The sequence below is a fragment of the Abrus precatorius genome, unplaced genomic scaffold (assembly GCF_003935025.1).
Source record: "Abrus precatorius isolate BTA unplaced genomic scaffold, Abrus_2018 Scaffold4, whole genome shotgun sequence".
Classification (NCBI taxonomy): domain Eukaryota; kingdom Viridiplantae; phylum Streptophyta; class Magnoliopsida; order Fabales; family Fabaceae; genus Abrus; species Abrus precatorius.
Window position 1 is genome coordinate 8,666,913 of NW_020874384.1, and position 22,115 is coordinate 8,689,027.

General features: G+C 31.4%; 3 protein-coding genes across 3 annotated transcripts; 1 reads left to right on the plus strand and 2 right to left on the minus strand.

Annotated features, from left to right (window-relative positions):
• Positions 1 to 1,604: 1,604 nt before the first annotated feature.
• On the minus strand, positions 1,605 to 3,130 carry LOC113866077. Its single transcript, XM_027500966.1, has 3 exons — positions 3,025 to 3,130; positions 2,370 to 2,864; positions 1,605 to 2,125 (listed from the first exon to the last, which is right to left on the minus strand). Exons 1-3 carry the CDS (start codon positions 3,110 to 3,112, stop codon positions 1,605 to 1,607), a joined length of 1,104 nt encoding a protein of 367 aa, XP_027356767.1. The 5' UTR covers positions 3,113 to 3,130.
• Positions 3,131 to 6,785: 3,655 nt separating this feature from the next.
• Positions 6,786 to 12,310, minus strand: LOC113864650 (protein OBERON 4). Its single transcript, XM_027498613.1, has 2 exons — positions 8,730 to 12,310; positions 6,786 to 7,827 (listed from the first exon to the last, which is right to left on the minus strand). The coding sequence occupies exons 1-2, from the start codon at positions 11,770 to 11,772 to the stop codon at positions 7,271 to 7,273; spliced, it is 3,600 nt and encodes a 1,199-aa protein (XP_027354414.1). The 5' UTR covers positions 11,773 to 12,310; the 3' UTR covers positions 6,786 to 7,270.
• Positions 12,311 to 21,176: 8,866 nt separating this feature from the next.
• Positions 21,177 to 21,941, plus strand: LOC113865876. Its single transcript, XM_027500657.1, has one exon. The coding sequence runs from the start codon at positions 21,297 to 21,299 to the stop codon at positions 21,648 to 21,650; it is 354 nt and encodes a 117-aa protein (XP_027356458.1). The 5' UTR covers positions 21,177 to 21,296; the 3' UTR covers positions 21,651 to 21,941.
• The last annotated feature ends 174 nt before the right edge of the window (positions 21,942 to 22,115 follow it).

The following is a 22,115-nucleotide window of genomic DNA, read 5'->3' on the forward strand; positions in this document are numbered from 1 at the left end:
TCGACTGCTATGCTTTTGAAATCTCATTGTATTCTAAGTAACAACTAATTACTAAAAATATTACCAATCTCAGGCATTATGTAGGTAGAAACAAATGAAAAGAGGAATAAAAAAAGGATCCACACAATGAATACAAATTTTCAGGTTGTTTCATGAAGTTCAGAATGCTGGCAGAGCATTCCAAAGAATCGGTTTCGTATTTGATATACCCATTAACCATTAATGATCATCAATATTAATCCCAATACTTATACATCGAGCATATTCTTTTCTTAGGTATCTACATTACATATCTCAGTTGACATTTTAGATGCAGGTCCAGAATTTAAAAGTGTTTGATGAAATGTTAAAAGTAATAGGATTTTGGATATAAGTTTATGAGCTTAAGCTAGCGGAAATTCATCAGGAGAGAAAGTGTATACTTCAACTATCTAAAGAAGGTATGGGTGAACATGTATCTTCCATGATTATTAATGGAAGTATACTGCAGATGGAAACCAGTGGAGGAAAACAAAATCTTCAACCTTCTTCCATGACTTTACATTGAACTAGAAGAAATGAGAAGGATCACTGGCAGGAACACCCTCTTATTTCACTTGGTGAAGTTTTCTCAAAGGTTGGGAAGAACACGCTGGGGAAATGAGGAAGCACAAATTCAGGCTCAGTTGACACAGATGCATGTCAGAAAAAATGTTCCAACCAATGGCAGATTGAAGAACCTTCTCAGCTGTGGTGTGTGTGATTTCTTTCGGCAGTAGACTTTCATTCTTAATCATGGAAAAGGTCCGTGTCTGCAATTCTAATTTTGTTTACCATTACCAGAACATAGGGAATAACTTCTAAATGGATAGGCATTCATCTATCTATCCATTTACTCATATAATTTAGTCAATCATTAATCTGACTCTATTTCAATTATTCCAGAATAGGAACTGTCCCTTGAATCTAAATTTTTTGTTTCCTGAGGTCACGTGCTTGGTTACAAATCTGCATTGATGACCTTTCCGTTCTAGCCTTACCACGCAGGCAATGTCTATAATTCATAGTATTAGCATTGGATCTTAATGATATTATTATTGACGCCTCAGCACTTGCATGTCCTAATATTCATAGTATTAGTTGTTTTGTTCATATTATAAAAGAAAGACATCAATAGCACTTAGTATCTAAAGTGGTACCAGAGAGCATTACCAAAGATGAAACAGTCCATGTCTATGTGCATGCAATGAAGTGTGTTAAAACAAGTTCGCTCTAAACAGCTTGTAAAAATATCTTATTCTATATATATTGAGAGGTTATGTTATTCTGAACTGCTTATCAGTTATGAACATCAAACTTAATCTAGAGTTGGAAGCTTTGAATCAATGGTGGTAATAAAAATTTTACTTATGAACAAGGCTATGCAGCTGGTTGCATTGAAGTATACGCTTTGAGAAAGTCCAAACTCCAAAACATCATTTTATCAAAGTTTGTGATGAACGTGTATAGAAATTGGTTTCACGTGTTACCGGAAGAAAAGGAAAAGATAAATGTAGTCACAACTCACAAGACAGAATAAAAGTGAAATGCAAAATCTAAATTACTAGGTACCAAAGAGCCAGTGTTTAGGTGACAGGGTTCACTATAACTTGATCAAGAACAGGGCCACAAAGAGATCCGTAGTCATGAACACTTGTATGGTAGAAAGAGCTATAGAATGTGATTCTGGTTTCGTTTGCAACAGCTCTGAACATGAAACTCACAGTTTTAAATTTACCTTCTCCTTCAGATTTGAAGGAAACTTTAAGGGTATCTTTTGCAGCAAATGCTTCAATCATCATCGATCCATGACAGCCATTTTTGGCATCTCCAATTGTGAATTTCATGTTGTAGACTTTGTTAGGAACTGTTCTGAGAATTTGTGTAACGGCACTTTCCCTGCCAGCGACAAGCTCTACTGCTCCGCGTCCAAATGGGACATTGAAATGCTTAGAATCAATGAACTTCACGGCTTTGAGGGATTCAACAATCCAACCAGGGAGTGGAGACTCAAGATCCTCTTGTTTGGGAGGGATCAGAACACCATTAGTAGAGTTAAAAATAGGGAATGGACCTTCCTCAAAGCCAGGATTTTTAACCAAATTATCTGCTAGAAAAGTCAAAGTAGTATTCGCTCAACTTCAAATACATGCCTGGTTTTAAGTTGTGTAAAAATAATTTTGATGAAACTGACTTAAGTCACTGAATATGATTACGTTTCAGGCATAAATTGAGTTGAAACACGATTTTTTATGGGTTTTGTTAACTCAGCTTTCCAAAATAGCAAATTTTTATTGAAAAAGAGCACATTTATTATAATAGTGTTATAAAAGTATAATAAATATTTATACCTTTTGAAGAGCTTGGAGGGTTGAACTCCCTGATAGCAATGGCATCCAAGAGTGGACCACAAGCAGGGTTTTCTTGAACTCCAGGGTTGTGGAATGTCACTTTGGCAAAAGCAGAAGTGGCCTTGAATCCCCAAGCAATAACATCTCCATTGAGGCTATAAAGGGTCTGCAAAGGAACATCTCCAGTTTGGGGAGGCACTGAGATCCTCAAAACTTCATCTTGAGCACAAGTCCTTGAGGCTCCAAGTATTAAAGCATACCACTTACCTGGTTTGACCTTGATGCTTTGGGAGATTGAAGCTTCATTTCCGAGCCTCACAGCATGCACTCCATGACTAACTGGGAAGTACATTCCTCCAGGTTGTGGCCCCCCAGAGACATACTCAACCACACCACTGATCTCCCATTTTGGAAGAGCAAATTTCCCAATGAGTTTGGTATTTTTGAGGTTTCTGGGGTCTGGCTTCTCCTCAAAGTTCCCATTTTGGAGGTAAGCTGTCAGAAAACATAAACAAAGAAGTACAACACAACAAACATGTTAGTTAGTTAGTTGTTAGTTACATGCATGCATATGTAAAGTACCACATACAATTGTAACATGTTCTTGTCTTATCTATATGAATGAATAGGCATCAGAAGAGAGCATTAGCATTACTTTCTGGCAACCCGATCTGAATGGCAGCAAGAGCTGAAGCAGCAAATAGCGATGCCAGAGAAAATGTGAATATGAAAGTCACTGCCATTTTCACTACCAAAGCAAGCAAATGTGGATGTTTAAGAAGAGAGATGAAGTGGGGTTGCAATGGATAGAGCTTTACTCCATTTTATGGTGCAACAGCAGAACACACGTTGTCAACAATTCGCTCTCTTGGATACTTTTTCTATCTATGCAGTGAATACCAAGTTGTTTTGTTCACAGAATGAAGATATAAAACGGAAGTTATTGTTAAAAAAGCATGGATTATTGAAAATTTATTTATTATATTATTATTTAATATCTTACTTTATGTACATGATATACAGTATAAAAAAAGTGTTTATTAAGTAAAAGGTTTTGTTAATTTGTATAAACAAAAAGTTATTATATTTTGTATTTTCGATTGAAAAAGAAATCTGATAAAAAGAAATTGTATATGTACAAGTCCAGATTGGAAATCTTATTCGAGTCAGAAAAAATTATACATTTAATTTTTAACATTTCTTTCACTCAATAAAATTATTGAATTAAATTAAACATAAAAAAATTGATTTGGTTGAATGGGCACTTATTAGTTCTTTTAACTGAAAACATAGAATTCACCAGCAATAATTTGGTTTAACTTAATTCTGACTCTAGAGAGTTTTTCTTATAAAAAAAACTAATGACTGCAGGGTGCGTTCAGCTTTCAGAACATATAATTTCCAGTAAATTGTTATAAAAGAAAATATCACTGACCCAGTTGTACATAGTTTATTGCTTTTAAAGTTTCACAATTTCACCTAGAGCTATGTATATGCTTACATTAAATGTGTATCGTGTCTGATTTAGTATAATTTTAAACCTAAATATAGGAAAAATTTGTATTACACTAGTTTGCAAGATTTTAAAATGAATCAAGTTGACTTTGATTAGAATGGTGGTCTTTTATATTAATATGGTATGTCAGGGAAATCTCACAACTAAATCATGTAGTAAAAAGGTTAAATCATATTTCAATTCATCTATGAGTTAGTGTTTCTCTCCATAAAGTCAATTCTAATTTGAATTTTTTAAAATTAATCTCAAAGCCATTCCTCATACCAATTCTCAGTAGTTTACAGGTTGAGCTTGTTTTTTCCTTGTACGGGCTAGGATTGTATTCATGTCTTGTAATTCATCCTACTAATTAATTCCAAAATAGGAGCTAAAATCAGTACCAATATCTCACTGCTACTGAATCAACAATGAAATATTCGTGTAGTATTTTTTTTACCCACTAACAATTTTATTTTGTTTATTTTTATTGTCATTTTATAAAATCAATTAGTAACTGATATTTATTTGATCTAGAATAATAAACAAGATATTAATTACTAATAGATTGAAGATTAAATAAAAAATTAAGTAATATTTTTTATAAAATTTAAAATATCAATTATTTTTATGCAAAATATTAAATATCAACAAAAAAAATAAAAATAAAAAGTTTGATTTCTACTAGTATTTGCATAGTTTTTCCCTAATGAAGCAAGATATAATTATATCAGTTAGGAACTTATGAAGGTTGTACCCTGTCCTCTATAATTTTATAGACAATAATGTGTATTTAGGGGTGGCTACATGGCTTTTGTTTGGACCACCTGCATTCTTAATTGTGTTAACCAAAATGTAGGGTTGATTTATGGCTAGTGCCTTGTTCTTCTCTCCTCTCAGAATTAATGCTCTCCACCAAGATCTCTGTTGACAGTTGCCTTTTTCTTATTGCTCTGTTTAGGAGGAGAGGGAAAGCATGCCATGTTCTTATCCATTATTTAAGACCCATGACGCCTTTTCCTTTGAGCAATGAATATCATTTCCCAGAATGTTTAGCAAGTATTTTGTGGTGTTCAATAAAATGAATAAAATATTTGTATGCGTTAAAATCAACTTATATACATCTTATATTTAAAGAAATTAATTAAAAAAATTTTAAAAATAAAAGAACACAAGTTAATTTTAACTTGTGAAAGTTAAATACTTCTATAAAAGTTACTCAAACTGTAACTAGTACAACAAAATTTAAGTATAACATTATAAATATTTTTACTGTTGTTCCGTAATTAAAATTAGAATTCTATTTTGATAATATATGTTAATTTTTATTATATAAATTATTAAATTAAAACCTTAATTTTTTTTTTTAAAAATATCAATGTGAAAAACACTTATAGTATTCCACCTAAGATTTACCATAAATTTATAGTTGCTTAATAGGTCTGAATCTGATGATAATTTTTGGAACCAGCAAATTTTCAATGGCATATGGGGGGTTGGGTAGAGGAGCAGTGCGGAAGGAAGAAAGAAGTGTATGTGCAAATGGACCCTGAAAACAGGAAATTAATTATATGGTTGGAATTTCAAAATGTTACATATGAGCAGAAAAAAAAAACACTTTCAATTGCAGTTCTAATAGCACTAGCTGGAAGGTTCTTATATGAAAAATGTGTTTGATGGGAATACTTTAAAAATCGATTCAACCAAGAGCACGCGAGAGAAAGAGAGAATGAAAATATAAAATATGATATTAATGATTAAATACACAGAATATAATTTGTTGCTATTCCCTACATAAACAATGACAATATAAAATATGTTTCTCTCACATTATCTTAACTATATCGGAATCTGTATTTTGCATTTTAAAGAACAACGGAGCTCCTACCATCTGAAAAAAGGAGAGGGTAGGTAGTCTTGTTAATTGTATTTTGTCATTTAACCAGTCTGCATTTTACAGGTAAGTCATTAGAAATTAAAAAGAAAAGAATATATCATTTTTTATGTGAAATATTATAGTTGAAGTGACACGGGTCAAATACATTGCGAATTCCTCAAACACATATGGATGACCACTTCTAACATCGGTTGATTTTTCAATTCATAATTGCCATATTTACATGTTTTAAGAAAAATAAGAGAAGGGTGGCTGTAACGGCAGTTGAAGCGTGATAATGTTTGGGTTCTCTTGTACTTGTTTACTGACGTTTGGTTTAGTTTTAGTAATATAAAAAAATAGATTTTTTAAAAGAGTTTCTACAAAATTAATAAGAAACACTTTTTAAAAATTCAAACAAAATAGAGCATACTGCTGAATTTTAAAAAAGAAAAACATAGCAGAACTCGAGCTTTGAGTATCCAACTCCATGCTAAGAATGATGAAAATGCCGTTGGATTGTAGGGGCTTAGAGGCTGTTTAAGAAGTCCGGACTCAGAACGAGCCTTCTGAAGATTGCAAAGAGCAAAGGTGAAAGTGACTCGAACCATAAAAATTTGTGAAAATGAAACACAATCCTACATGGTGGATGTTAGATGAAACCTACGATATAAGGAATTACTGCGAAAAGTGCCAAGGAAGGTGGGGCATTAAGTGGTATCAGACTATGAGAAGTGTATGGGTAAAGTTTCAGGACCACATAGCTTCCTCCTATCCTTAAGTGGCCCCATTGATAAACTGATGGGTGGATCAAGGTAAAGTAAGGATACGTCATTGGGTTTTGCTTTTACCCCTTATTGCATAGCCAGTCTATAATATATAACTTCAAACTTTAGGAATTTTTATTATATAAGCTCTTAGCCTCCTCAAACTTGTACCGTCGTTATTTCTTGGTTATCGTCTTATCAAGAATGTATGATTTACAAAACTGGATGCAAGTCATGCAACATGATAAATCAAATAAAATTTACTCAACTTTTTGTATTTCAGAAACAGAAAATTGTTTATTTTTTACCAAGTTCGTAAGTTGTCAGAAATTTCTCTACAGAAGGGGATGTAAAAAGCCCAGCTATTTACCCGTGTGCATGGATAACCATGAAATACAGTAATGGAGTCAGCCACCAAGGTTACAATTTTATAACTTTCATCTGCTGACAGTCAGTACAAAAAAAGCCTGTACAGCATATCCAGGCACATGCTGAGCATTCTTGTAAGTGCGTTTTAATGATAATCTATTTTAAATTGCTTTCATAACTGAGATTGTTTGACAAGACTAATAACTGCTGTGATGACCTCTACATGTTTTGGTTAGAAGCTTAAAAGCAAAATGGACTACAACAACAAATAGATACAACTACGGATCAGGAACTACAGTAGCTCACAACAATAAGGTGGCATCAGAACCTACAAATTTTCAGGATGGGGCATATTACATTTACCTGAAAGGACTATCCTAGAATTGTTTTGATCTGATCACATGGTAAGGCTCATTTTAGTAGCTTCCATTTTGGATAACAGATCTTTGATGTCTGCCTCCATTCTCCTTTTCATGTTCAAATACTCCAGATGTGCCCTGTCTAGTGCTTGGAGTTCTTCAATTTTTTGTTTACGCGTTTCATTAGTCTCAGCCAATCGCAACTTGGCAATTCGATTGGTATATTCTTCTTCAATTTTCTCATTCTTTGCTAGGGCAATGCGTTTCAACCCTTCAGCTTCTCTTCTAGCATCATCAGCACGTGATTGAAACATTTTAGCCTCTGCTTGTTTAATTTTTACTATACTCTCCAATTCATCAAAACAGAAGTCTTTTTGGTTACTACTCATCTGCAAATCTTGCGCATGCGTCCTTTTATCATTCTGATCATAGCCAGGGAGGATGTTAGCAGGCCTTTCTAACAGAGGTGGCTTTTCTGAATAAATAGATTTCATCCAAGCAGCTTCCAGGCTGGGCCCAGCTACTCCATTGTTTTCTTTAATTTGTTCCTTCCCAGAAAAGTTCGTTGTCATGGCTAATTTGGAAGAATCACCATCTGCAATGACCATAATGCATGTAAATACACAACCTACAATTTAGCTTTAACAAGCACTAATTATGCAAACATGAGGAAAACATATGTCAAACAAAATCAGACAAGCGCAATCATGATCCGAGATCTGTCATATCTTAAATTTCTAATAGATCCGATATATTGAGGAACACATCACTACATTTCATTTTTTCAGTCCTTTTATGGCTTGAAAATAGAGACATGCGAGCCATTAGCAGGTGAGCAGGGAAAGCAGAAAGAATACACCATTTTCCCCAGGTTTTATAGTCAATATGAATACATAAATATTAATAGGACAACTGTAAAAATGATCTCCATACATACCAATGAATAACAGGTCTAAGTTAGAATGACTTAACGCAGCAAAACAAACAAGAGTCATATTCAGATTTTTTTGCTTTAACAAGAAGCAAATAAATTATGTTTTTTGTATTCAGAAGCTGTTAAAATCTGACAACATAGTGTCATTCAGATAACACAAAAAACATACACTAACAATAATAAGTCCGTGCAATATTATGAAAAGCAAAGCAAAGATACGCTGCCCATAATTTATCTATTTCTAACTATTGTGGAAATTGAAGTATAGGTATCAAGTCTTTAGGCTTTGATTAGAAAAACTTTTTATCACAACCAATATGGACCAAAGACTGAGCATCTCGACCCGCATGTGATCAATGTAAGACTGTACTAATTTACTAATATATTGATTTTGTTAACTACGTGTTAGCAAAAAGCAGTTCACTCATCAAATCTCTCCTAATTTTCTGTATACAAAAATCAATGCCTGATGCAAGCATTTTACACAATGTAAAATTAGGGTAGAAGCATTAAAATAACAGAATAGTATAAGTATGTGACCATGGATGAAATCTGTTACTTACCGGAAAGGAAAGACATGATATGCCTCAAAACCTCAGGATGATTAGACTTATTTGCCAATCTTGGTAGCATTTGCTCTGCCAGCTCATGCAGCTGTCTCCCTCTCATATCCTTGCTAGCAGAAAATATTCTCTTTACATATTCAAGTTCTTTGCAAAGGGTTTCGACTGACCATTCTTTTGCAAAATTATGAAACACCTCCTTGACAAAGCCAAACATCTCAGAAGGATGATCACAAGCAATACAGTGAAACTGCATCTCGGTCATCCCTTTTGACCCAGTAGTACTATGCCCATTTCTAATATAAGATTCCCGTAGTCCACAGTCAGTATGGCACCAGTGAAGGCAAACATCACATCCAACCCAACTACATGTATTTGAGGCATTGTCAAACTTAGAACACACAAGGCACATACATTCCCTGCAAAAACCATTCTTCTGCGCACAAACCTTGCAATCACATTCATCCACAGGCAACTGACTTCGACAGGAAATATTCTTACATCTCAAGTTCAGAAAAATTTGAGCTAACTCAGAAGATGACATGCTGTTGTCAAGGTGAAGAAAATGAGTCAAACCAGTTTTTAAAGCAACCAAAATTTCCAGTTGCACACGGTGGCACTTCAGCAGGACATCCAAGGTTATATCGGACCTGTTCTGCAGAACTTTCTGAAAAGCAAGTATCTGCCCATGCTTATCTTGATTGAGCATGATTTCTCGAATACCCTCTTTCAGACAAACTATGGACAGCCCAGTCATTTCATGGAACTTTCTGGACATTGTATGCACAGGTTCAGAAACTATTTTTGCAATGATCGTCTCAACAAAATCAGCTCCACCCATCAGAAGTTGTTCGTGTTCCTTCTGGCTGGTAGTTCTATACAGACTACCACCATTCCTATCTCTGGCCTCCCTCTTTTTCTCAAAGCTGTAATTTGATCCAATATCATGCGACCCAACACTCTGTGAAGGAGATCTAACATCGTCATGGCGTCTTGACTGTCCTGACAACTGCTTATGAAAACTTAATTGCCTGTCAAGTCCACAGCCCATCTTTGAGCTACCTTCTAGAACCCTAGAATGTTGACCTTTCACAGCTTGACTGTCTAAAACACCCCATGATGGAGACTGATAAAAGGAGCCATTTCCATTCGCCAAAGATTTCTGACCAAAAGGAACTTCTTTCTGTTTAGGATCGCTCTGAGATTGACCTTGCCAGCATCCTTGGGAAAGTTGATCTATTCCCTGGAATAAAGGGCGACTACCAACAGATTGTTCATAGTCCACAGAATTTTTTGTTAGAGAACAGCTTGGATTGTGATAGAATGATTGGGAACCTGAAAAAGACATCGATGCAGTAAAACCATCTGAGTTTGTACAAAATGTATTACTTAAAGACTGCACACTCCGTGCTTGACTGGGGGATCCAGGGGCTTGCGTTGTTGTCTCGCAAGCACCACTCTCATGAGCACCAATAGGTAACAGAACATTTGGCAAGCTAAGAGTGAGATCAAGCTGCCCCATGTCATCCTTCTGCTTGTTGAGAACTGCATTATCTACTTTCTCCACTTTTCTAACAGGAGATCTGGAAAACAACTCAAATCCCCTTGTGCTTGGACCTTCTATGACATCAACAGAACATGTAGCGATATCTCTTGATCCTCTGTCAATCCACAGGCCATCTTCTGAAGAATGAGCAACATCAGTATCAGTAGGTGCAACAGAGACGCCTTTGCCTTTATCCTTTGCATTGTTGGCCATACTCTCCTCCATCATTTCTCTATTTACTTCCTTGGGAACATCATTTTCTGGTGACACTTCATCATTTAACTCAGGTTTGCCAACATCTGTGCTGGTTTCTAGATCCAAACCCTTGTCCTCCTTCCGCTCCTCCTCATCAAACAATTCCTCCTCCGCATCATCACCCTTGTTTGTTTCCTCCTTGCACTCAGTATCAGCATCCAAACACTCCTCTTTTTTATCATCACCATTACTCACAGTGTCCCGATCAGTCTCAGTAACAAGCATTTTCTCAGTTGTATCATCTTGAACATCTGGCAGCTTATCAGCTTCTTTCTCCGGATCTTGCACTTTAGAATCAACCTCCTCATTGGATTTCACCTCCTCCTTACTCGATAAACCCTGTCCTTCATCCATGGCAGTATCTATGTCCTTAAGGTGGCATTCATTCTGAACAAGCTTGTCATCATCAGTTCCCAAAGGGACAGAGGGAAGGTCTTCACTTGCAATAATAGGGGCATCTTTAGGAGCCGCTTGGGGTTCAGTTGGAGGAAGGGGTTCAGGTTCCAGCTCCCCTTCTTCCATTTCACTACTGCTTCCACTCTGAACCTGCAACTCCTCAGTTTTCTTCACCTCAACGCTCTTAGATTGTTCACTCTTGGATTGCTCGCTCTCTGAATCCTTAGACCAAGTGGGAGACTTGGACTTGGATTTGGCATCTCTCAAGACTCTAGGAGAAGAAGATCTCTTCTTAGATTGCTCACTCTCAGAATCCTTCGACCACGTAGGAGACTTCACATCCCTCAAACCCTTAGGGGAACGCACTACTCTGTCCTCCACAGAAACTCTACTCCCTCTCCCACTCTCATCGAAATCCTTCAAACCTCTCCGCCAGGACGACACGCTTCCCTCCCTTCTAGACCGGTCTCTCTCCGACCGGAACCCCTTCGGAAACTCCCTCCTCGAACCACAGAAACTCTCCGACCGGTGAATCAAACTCCTATCCCCTCCCCCACCGCTATAACCGCCGTCTCTATACCGATCGAACCCCTTCCTCCGATCAAAACCCTCGAAATCATGCTCCGATCGCTTACGAACCAACCTCGAACTCTCCCGATCCTCCTCCGCCGTCCGATCCCTGTCGTAGCGCGATGACGAGGACGACGGCAAACCCTTGCGCGCATTATCGGGTTTGTAGTAAAAGCTTCGCTGCGCAGAGGAAAAGGACCGATTCAGATTCGAATCCTTGCAGGCATTCTTGTCGCCGTACGAGTGGAGATCGTCGCTGGACCTCAATCTCTTCATATCCGAAACCCAACCCCAACACAGAATCACCAAAACGCAGAACGAGCGAACAGCTATCTATTATATGAACGACCTCAATCTCAAAAACTCCAAGAAAATACCTCCGAAACTCATGGAGCAGATGCAGAAATAGCACCTAGGGTTTCCGGAACCCTAGTTCGAAACCAACGCAACAACAAAACAGAAGCTGCGTGTTGAAGGAATCAAATAGCGAAGAATATTTAACTTAACGGAGAAAGAAGCGGTGATCGGAAAAAGGTACCGGCGAAGGACTTCCGGCTAGTGGTGGCGGTGGGTTCATAATAGTAATTGGGAAAAGAGAAAAGAAGGAAAAGAAGAGGGAAAAAAAGGTGTGGGATTTATCTCAGTCAACGCAGTTTAACAACTACTGATGAGAGAGAAAGTGTTGGACTTTGATACGCAAAGTGCGCACAACGCACTGGTCATGCGTGAGGTCGGAAAAGCAAAAGCGAAATGTGGGGTGCGCTTTGCGCGTCACCGGCGCATGCTAGTGGGTTTTAAAAATAGAACGCACTTGACTTGTTTGTACTTCGTACTGTTGAAGTTAGGGAAGGGTGATTTGAATTGCATGCGGTGGAATCACAAATGCTCTGTCTTTTCTACACCACTCATTCGCTGACACGTCACCATCATCCCTTGTTTGCTTCTCGTACTATTTTTCATTTGCAAAATCAATAATCAATAAAGAGGAAAACTAATAAAATATTTTTTAATAGACTTTTATTACACATTATAATTTATTAAAAAATATAAAAATATAATAGAGAAATATTAATTTAAAAATTTAAATAAATAAATAATAACATTTGTGTAAAATAAATTGCTTTTTAACTTTTTAAATTTCTTTTATCTTATTCAACAGCCATTTCCAAGTGCAGGACTTTATGCTCTGAGTTGAGCTGAATTAATAAGTGGAACTAAAATATTATTTATTAATATGGTAATTGCATGACCCTAAGTATAATTAGTAATTGTTGGCTCTTAAAGTAAATTGGAAATTGGAAATTGGAAATTGGAAGTAGACAACTTGGGAGTATTTTCAAAAGCTGCACACTTTAGGTTGGCTAACTATAATTTGGTTTCAAAAGCTTACATGTAGATGTATAATTACTTGTCATTTATTAATAAAGTCAAACATAGAAACTATTTTGGTTGCTAGTAATTAACCTTAGGTTGAACACTCACACAACAATTGAAAAGCCATGCAGAAAATATTATTATAATTCAATTCTAACCCAACTATTGATATATTGATTACTTATAACTCATTTCAAAGTCATTAGCCATTAGAGAACCGGTGGAAGCAGATTAATAATAAACTAGGATTGTAATTATTCTTCAATATTTGCGTTTATTGCTGTGAGTTATATGGTTAAAAAACAAGGAAGAGAAAAATATATTTTAAAAATGTAAAGTTTTATGATTAATTTTAAACATTTATAATAATAAATTGTTACTAAAAAATATTTATTACATTAATGGCCGCTTGATAGATAAAATTAATAAGATTAAAAAGCATAAACATAAACATAGAAGTTGAATAAAAATAATGTAAGATAAGAGTAAAACAATTTTTTTGTCTTGTTTTATATTTGATACACAATAAGATAATATTATATTATATCTAAACTCATTTATAAATCATATTTATACTAAAAATATCACCAAATAATTCATAAAATAAAACATAACATCACGTTGGTAAAATAAAAGTTTAAAACAAGATAGGGTGGAAAAAGATCTTATTCTTTTACAGCATATGATTAATGCAAAAAAAGAAAAATGTTTTATTTGACTTGAACTCAGCAAAATAATGTCTAACTCGGTCAGCTTGAGCCCACCCAATAAAATAAAGGGTTTAGATTTTAAATTTAGAGTACAAAGTACAAATTAAATCTAATCCAAGTCTCATGCAGACTTAAAATTTCATAAGCAAAATAAGTTTTATCTATTTTTGTCTCTATTTTTGTGAATTCAAATTATATATAAGTTTTTTTATCTAGTCTACTAAAATATGTTACTTGAGACAATTCAGATGAGTCAAATAACCTATTTTGTCACTTTTAAATTTAAAAACTAAAAGTTATCTATTTATTCTCTACATAAAAAATGAAAATATAAAAAAAATACCAACTAGATTTAAGAATAAGAATCATATTTCCCAACGATTTTCAATAAAAATAGATTATTTTATTTCATGTTAAATTTTTACATGATATTGTGAAAAAAAAAAACTTGTTCACCACCTTTTTCTTATTATATACATGAAATAAGTAAGAATTTGTTGAAGTTTCTAAACTAAAAAAATAGTAGAATTAGCCCATTTGTTCAATTATGCCAAAAAAGTGATTTATTTATTATGAAATATCTTAAGGGATATATAATTTTATACGCTTTATAATATTATATATATATATATATAATATTAATTTATTTTTATATAAATTATGATTCTATAAATGTTATCATAAAATCTTTTGAAATAAATTTAAAAGAGGTTATTCAAAAATCAACCTTATAAAAAAAATCTTATTAATAAAAATTTTAAAAAATTCAAAAGCTAACTTTATAAGTTTTTTTAAACTTCTTTAAATACTTCTAAAATATTATAAAAATAAATAAAATTTATTAAATTAAAAACAATAATTATATACTTTCTATAATTTTAATAAATTAAAAAAAAAGACATTTAAAACTGTACTACAGAACATGTATATCAATATTTGTCATGATTTTATTATATATTGATAAAAATATATCTATGTATACTTGTATTAATTAAATTAAGAGTTATATTTGTAGTTGATGTAACTAAAATATTAAACAAAGTCAAAGTTATAAGTAGAAGTGATGACTTATGTTTTATTTCATAATTTAATTTTCTAAAATTATTATTATATTTTATTATAATGCTTACAAAGGTCAAAGTTTGTAACATGATTTTAAATATATTAATTTTAAAATTGTAATATTCAGTGGATCTTTTTCTCTTTCTCTTTTTACTACGTGTGTAAAATTGTCGAGATAATGTCTAACTATTGTCAAATTGGTATAAGAACTTGTAAGATCTAAGCTTAGGTGTTGTGAACTTGAGAGTGTCAACAAATAAAAAATAATAATATTAGTGAAGAACAAGAGAGTTCTCATAATTATATATACATCTTAGATTCAACTTAAGATCGAGAGTAAAAGATGTCAATCAATTTTAATATTGTATGATCATATCCTAAACTTGATTATAATTATTGAGAATTTTTAATGTCCACACATTTAAAAGCTCACAAATTTGGAGCTTTATTGAATGAGGTTTACAACAACAAAATGATGATGTAATTAAAGGACAGACTAATTGGCACTATCCAAAATTCACCAAGGTGTGGATTCTTAAGTTTTGATAAAATAGCAAATGTCAAAACTACTAAATAAGCCTAGGACATTTTGAAGTTGTCATGTAAAGAAGTGAAGAAAGTATAAAGATCCAAATTGTTATCCATGCATAGGGAATATGAAAGATATGAGTGTCCAACTCAAAAAGTGTAGAACAATATTTTTCTCGTGTTACTAATCAAACAAGGGTAGAGGAGAAAATCTTCAAACTATCTCAATCAAGTTTGATCACATGATTACTACAATAATTAAGTTCCACAATACAAATACCATGACAATTGCAAAATTGTAGAGAAGCATTGAAAGTTATGTGAGTAGAATTTTGGAGGAGGAGAAAGTGAATGAAGAAACCTTAAAGAGTCAAGTGAATCTCAACAATGAATTTGAAACTAGCCAAAATGTTAAAGGTATGGGTCATGGTTTTAATAGTGGAGGAAGAGGAAATTACAGAGGAAGAGGTCAAGAAAATCTTAGAAGAAGAGGATGTGTCAGTTTTAACCAAGAAAGACACCAATTTTAGACCACTTAGTCAAGAAAGAGGTGGAAATAATTTTTAGATTATCAACCAAGGAAGAGGGAGAAGCAACAACTATCAAGAAATAACAAATGTCATTTTCATTGTGGAAAATTTAAACATAAAGTTGCAGTTCAGAAATTCAAACAATAAGTAAACATGGTAGAAAATGAATACCAAAGTATTGGTAAGAATTCTAATAACCTATGAAGTTTATTTTTTGTAACTAATAATTTTGAAAAATTGGAAATATGTAGTAGTTAGGTACTAGATGTAGTAATCATATGTGTGGCAAAAATGAGTTATTTTCTTCTCTAATGAAATGGTAAATCTACTATGAAATTTGGAAATAAATACAAATATTTTGATATTAAAAAAAGGTCAAGTTGCTATTAGATTGAATAATGACTCTCAAAACTTTATTTTGAATATTTTCTATGCTCTTGGTCTTCATCACAATATACTGACTATGATATAATTATCAAATAAAGAGTACAATATGCATATCTACTATTCCTTTTGAAGATCTAGCATGAATTTTTTTTTTTTTTTGAGTTCTATGATTTCAAATGATGATTAGTTGTGACATGTGCGTTTTGGACATTTTTACTTTTCTAGATTAAATTATTTGTCATGAGAAAAAGTTTATGGTTTGCCTACTATGAATATTTCTTATGGTGAATGTGAGACTTGTTAATTAGTCAAAAAGCACAAAGACTCATTCTGAACTAAAAAGTCTTAGAGAACAACAATGTTGTAGGAGATTGTCCATTTAGACTTATGTTAGTAGAGAGATGTGATTGTTATTTTTTAAAGTATAAATTATAAGCTTGTGATGTCTTTAAGTTATTTGTGGAGAAACAAAGTGACTGCAAAATCAAAGAATTAAAAACAAATAGAGGGCGAAAATATCTTGTATATGTTTTTTTTAGCAACATGAAATCCATCAACTAACAACTAGATACACACCTCAATAAAATGCAATTGCAAAAAAAAAAAATAGAGCAATTTTGAATATGGTGAGACGTATGTTGAAGGCCAAACAACTGCCTAGAGAATTCTAGACAAAAGTTGTTGCTACCGCTATTTATATTTTGAGCAAGTGCCTTACTAAGAGTGTTCATGACAATACAAGACACCTGAATAAGTTTGAAGCACAAGAAAGTCATTAGTCTGACATTATAGAATTTTTGGATGTATAACATATGCTTATGTATTAGATCAACTTAGAAAGAAACTAAATGATAAAGAAGAAAAGTACATTTTTATTGGCTATAACTCAAATTCAAAGGTGTACAAACTTTACAATCCAAAGGCAAAGAAAGTGATTATCAGTAGAGACATGATATTTGATGAAAAAGGAATATGAGATTGGTCCTCCAAAGTTCTAGAACAAATTGATTATAATTTCTAATGATTATGAAGAAAATGAAGTGCAATCATGTTTAATACCAAATGTGTCAAAATCTAGTAGACCACAAAAACAAAATGGATTACCGACCATGATTGAAGATTATGTTGTTGGGGGTGATGATGATCCCTCTAATAAAGAAATTATAATTTTTTTTTTATTTGCAAATTTTGAACTAGTAACATTTGAAAAAGCTATAAGAGATCCAATTGGTGAAAGGCTATAGATGAAGAGATACATGTTATTGAAAACAATAAAACATAGAGCTAACTGATCTATTTGTAGATAAGAAGCCCATTAAAGTAAAGTGAGTTTACAAAACAAAGTATAAATCCAATTGTGAGATTAATTGATTTAGGTAAGGTTGATAGCTAAAGGCTACAAGCAAAAGTCTAATATTGATTATTTTAATATGTTTGCTCTAGTTGCAAAGCTAGATACAATCTGCATGGTTATTTCTCTTTTAACTCAAAATAATTGAAAAATATATTACATGAATGTTAAATTTGTGTTTCTAAATAGAATACTAGAAAAAGAAGTGTATGTTGAATAATTTGTAGGTTATGTGAATAAAGGAAAGCAAGATAAAGTTTAGAGACCAAATCTCTCTCTCTCTCTCTCTCTCTCTCTCTATATATATATATATATATATATATATATATATATATAAGTTATTGTTATAAAAATAACGATTCTATAAATTTTGCCTTTCATGATTTGAGATATGAAATTTTATACACATATTGATTGTTTATCCTCTTGTATATCAATGTTATTAGAACCAATGATTCTTCTTTAATCATACTTATAAATATAGTGAAATTTACTAATATGTTACTTATGACTACTTAATGTTGGTTCTTGTTCTTTAGCAACATTGTCCAAATATGTCATGAGCATATCCACTGCCATTATACATTTTACAAATAAAAAAATTGGCTTAAACTCAACCCTGCATAAAATTGATATGCCTTCATTGCAAAGTGTTTTATAGTATTTTGAACATTTACTTTATTGTAAAAATGGAAACCCACAAATAAATCATCCTTATGTTTCAAGAGGTTGATTAGTCTCTTGTTACATAATTCATCTTTGTATTAGGGTAATCTCAATTTATATTACTATAATGTGCTATAGTGGATCAAAATAGAACTTATTCACCTAATTAATTAAAAAAATCAAAATAACTAATTATATAAAAAAATCAGATTAACAATCAGATTAAAATACTACTACTACTACTACTACAACAACAACAATAATAATAATAATAATAATAATAATTATTATTATTATTATTATTATTTGTATTTTGATAATTTTCACTAAATGTAATTATTATACAATTAACATTGTCACAATTAAACTTATACTTAATATGTATGATAAATTAAAATTATAATAAAAATCATATTTTATATTAATGTCTAGAGAACCACCGATCATCATCTTTATTGCGTTTAAATATAATTGGCAAGCGAAAGTCTTTATCTTTATCATTAGTTTTATTTTTTTTAGATTGTACCAAGTCACTATACATAATACTAATACTAAAAGCATCTCAAAAATATTTGCATTAAAATGAAAAAAAAAGTTTCTTTACCTTGATTAATAATATTTTAAAAATAAAAATATCATTAATTTTTATTTATGTTTCATAAATTTAAGTAACAAAACTAAAAAAACAATAAAAAATAAAGTTTGTTACTTAATTAACTTAATTTTTATGATTGTTTAATCAAAATTTTACAAATATGAAAATTAAAACTTGTATTTTTTTTTATTTTTAATTTTGTTACTCGGATATATGAAAATAGTTTCACATTTTCACTATATAAATTTAAGCAACTCTAGTCATATAAGTGATTTGAATTATATATATATTTTAGTAGTTTATTATAAAATTCATAATATTTAAATTAATGAAGCGATGAAAGAAAATATAAATGAATATAAATGCTAATACATTTTAATTTTATTGGAAAAAATAAAAATTCAATCGTTGATTTTAATATATTTATGGAAATGTGTAGCAGAGAATCTGGAACAGTCGAAGACTACAAAATTTCAACGCAGTGACGCATTTGGGTGGTTATGGTTATGGAGATGCCAAACCTTGCAGCCTGCAATTGTCGTCCTCTATTTTAATAAAGTAAACAATCAATTTTATGTATCATCTACAAATACAATTTTTTTAAATATTTCTAGTTCATTCTTTAATCTTATTTTATTTAATAAAGGAGTTGAATTTAATATTTTAATTACGTAGAGGGTTAAAGAAATGTTTTTTTTTTCAAATTTACAGAAATATCAATTTTTTAATAAATTTATACAAATATGTTTTAAATATTTTATTATTATTTTAACTTAAAAAATAAAATTTATAATAAAAATAGGAATGACTGGAGAATATTTACTTGAATGGAATGACAAGGTGAACGTGACAAAAGCTGGCAACCTTTGACTATTGTTCATACTTTTGACGTCATGTGATTTGCTTTCACTTTCAAGTTGACGCTAATTTGACTTTGTTATTGTCTGCGGACGGTTGCATATTAATATTATTATCATACACAGCTGGGACCCAATCAGAACCACAATTCTACTTCTCGTGTTTGATCAGAGTAAATTCATATAAAAATTAAAACAAGTTTCAAATTTTTTAAAGTGGTTATTAAAAGGTAAAATCTTTTATACTTCTCATGTTGAGAGTTTGGTATTTTTTTACACGTAAAATAAATTATTAATTTTATATAAATAGATAATGATATTAGAGATTTAGTTAAAAAGACGTTAATATTTTTTTATCTTTAAAATATTAAGTGAATAACAATTATTAATTTAAAGAGAGAATAATTTTTTTTAAATTTATAAATATCACAATAAACTCTTTTTACAAAACGGTATGAATATTTTAAATTTTTATTTATATTTAATCGTATACATATGAATATTTTAACATATTCTTAACGTAAAATTACAACAGTCTAAATTTTTTTTTATTATCAATTAATAAAAATATTATAATATGATTGTTTAAATAATTATTATAAAAATAATTTTTAAGAATATTAATTATGATTTGATATAGTTTTTACACTGTTTATATATTTTAATTAATTTAAAAAATTAGTATGAAATATAAAAATTAAATATAATCTTCATATATGAAATAATAATAATAATAATAATAATAATAATAATAATAATAATAATAATAATAATAATTTTTCATTATATTAATATAAAATTTAAATATTAATTTTAATAACTAATGTTATAATAATAAGGCAAAGAATAAAAATTAAACTAAATTTATTTAAAATTTTTTTAAGTACTTGTTAAGATATTTCTAAATTTGAGATAATATTAAGTGCTTTCTCTAAATTATTTTAAGATACTAAAAAATATTTATATTTTTTCTAAATATACCACCAACTCTGTTATTAAAATTAACGATTATATTATTCTATTTATAGAAAAATATAGAATATCTTTCATTTTTTAAAGTATCGTAGAATTTACTATTTTTTATTTTTTTATATTTTTCTTTAAAAGTTGATCACCTAAAAGAAAATATATGAAAATATATAATAGAATGTTTAAATTAAGTTTTAAATAGGTATAAATTTATATTAATTTTAATGCTATTTACTATAATTTTTACATTAAATTTATGTGTATATATTTTTTTGAAGTGTTTTTAAATATATACTATAAAAAAATGGATCGCCAATATGATTATTATATTTAAATCTTAAACACTAAATTATCTTGAAAACATTAGCAGATTTTTTGTAATTCAAATTGATAATTGAATTGGCATTCCTGTCTCATCAAAGTTAACCCTGAATCAAGGACAAACGAAGACAGAAAATTTTATAATTTAAAATATGAAAATAAATTCTTTGAAGCTATTTTATCCTTTTAATATAATTTAGAAAAAAAATTATTTATTTTTCTCTCCTTATTGTGCCTCTCCTCCACACAATGCCCGGGTCTATATAGACTATGTCCCCTTATCCATTAACCCATTTGAAGAAAAATATCTAAATCAAACGTGCAAGATTCTTCTGCATTTGCGTGAAGAAAGAGACTACCAATTACTAAGTGACATGTTTATCTTCTACTGCTTATTAACTTCAAATTCCAACCTTTATTCATCAATAAGCAAAATTTTCCTTCCAATCCATGGCAGCTCTCACTGTTGGCAATTGTTGCCGTAGCAAAGGGGTACGTGCTAATGAATTTTCAAACAGAGAAAGACCCAGAATTTTCGTTCTATTATCTTGCCAGGGTAGAACACCAAATCCCGAAGAGAAGAAAGACATGGGAGAAGGGAAGTTAACCTTGTTGAAATGGAAACTTCTAAATGATTTTGGGAAGCTTGGGAAGAGGGTGAAGCAGAATTTGAGTCCGCAGCAAAAGGGTGATTGGAAAGACTTGTTGCTAATGAGTATATCTTTTGCAGTTTATGTGTACATATCCCAGATGTTAGTGTGTGCTTATTGTGTTTGGACTTCTATGCCCAAACAAATGTGGTAGTCACTCACTAGTTACTTCTTATAGGCACTGCCCTTTTCATTTGTAGAAAAGATATGTGATTATAAGCACTGCCCATTTATTTGCACTTGTGATATAGGATGATGTGCTTTACATTTGGAAAATGTTCATGTGTACAAAAAAATTGGCGTGGTTGAAGTTTTACTAATACGAGTGGTATGTTAGTACATGGTAATTGATGATGTCTGTGTGCGGCCATTTTTAAATTATTATTACTACTTTGGTTACTTATATATTCATGTGATTCTGTGTGCTAAATGGCACTCTTTGTGATTCTCTTTGTAATTTAGTTGGGAATGAATTCTGATGGCCAAAAAAAGAAAATCCTTGTCTGTTCAAAATGGAGAGGGATTTAATTCAATTTAGTGTGGTTATATTTTGCTCGATACTTGGAGCTTGAGCTTGATGTGGATTAAAACACAGGCGGACATAAGAAAAGAATCACAT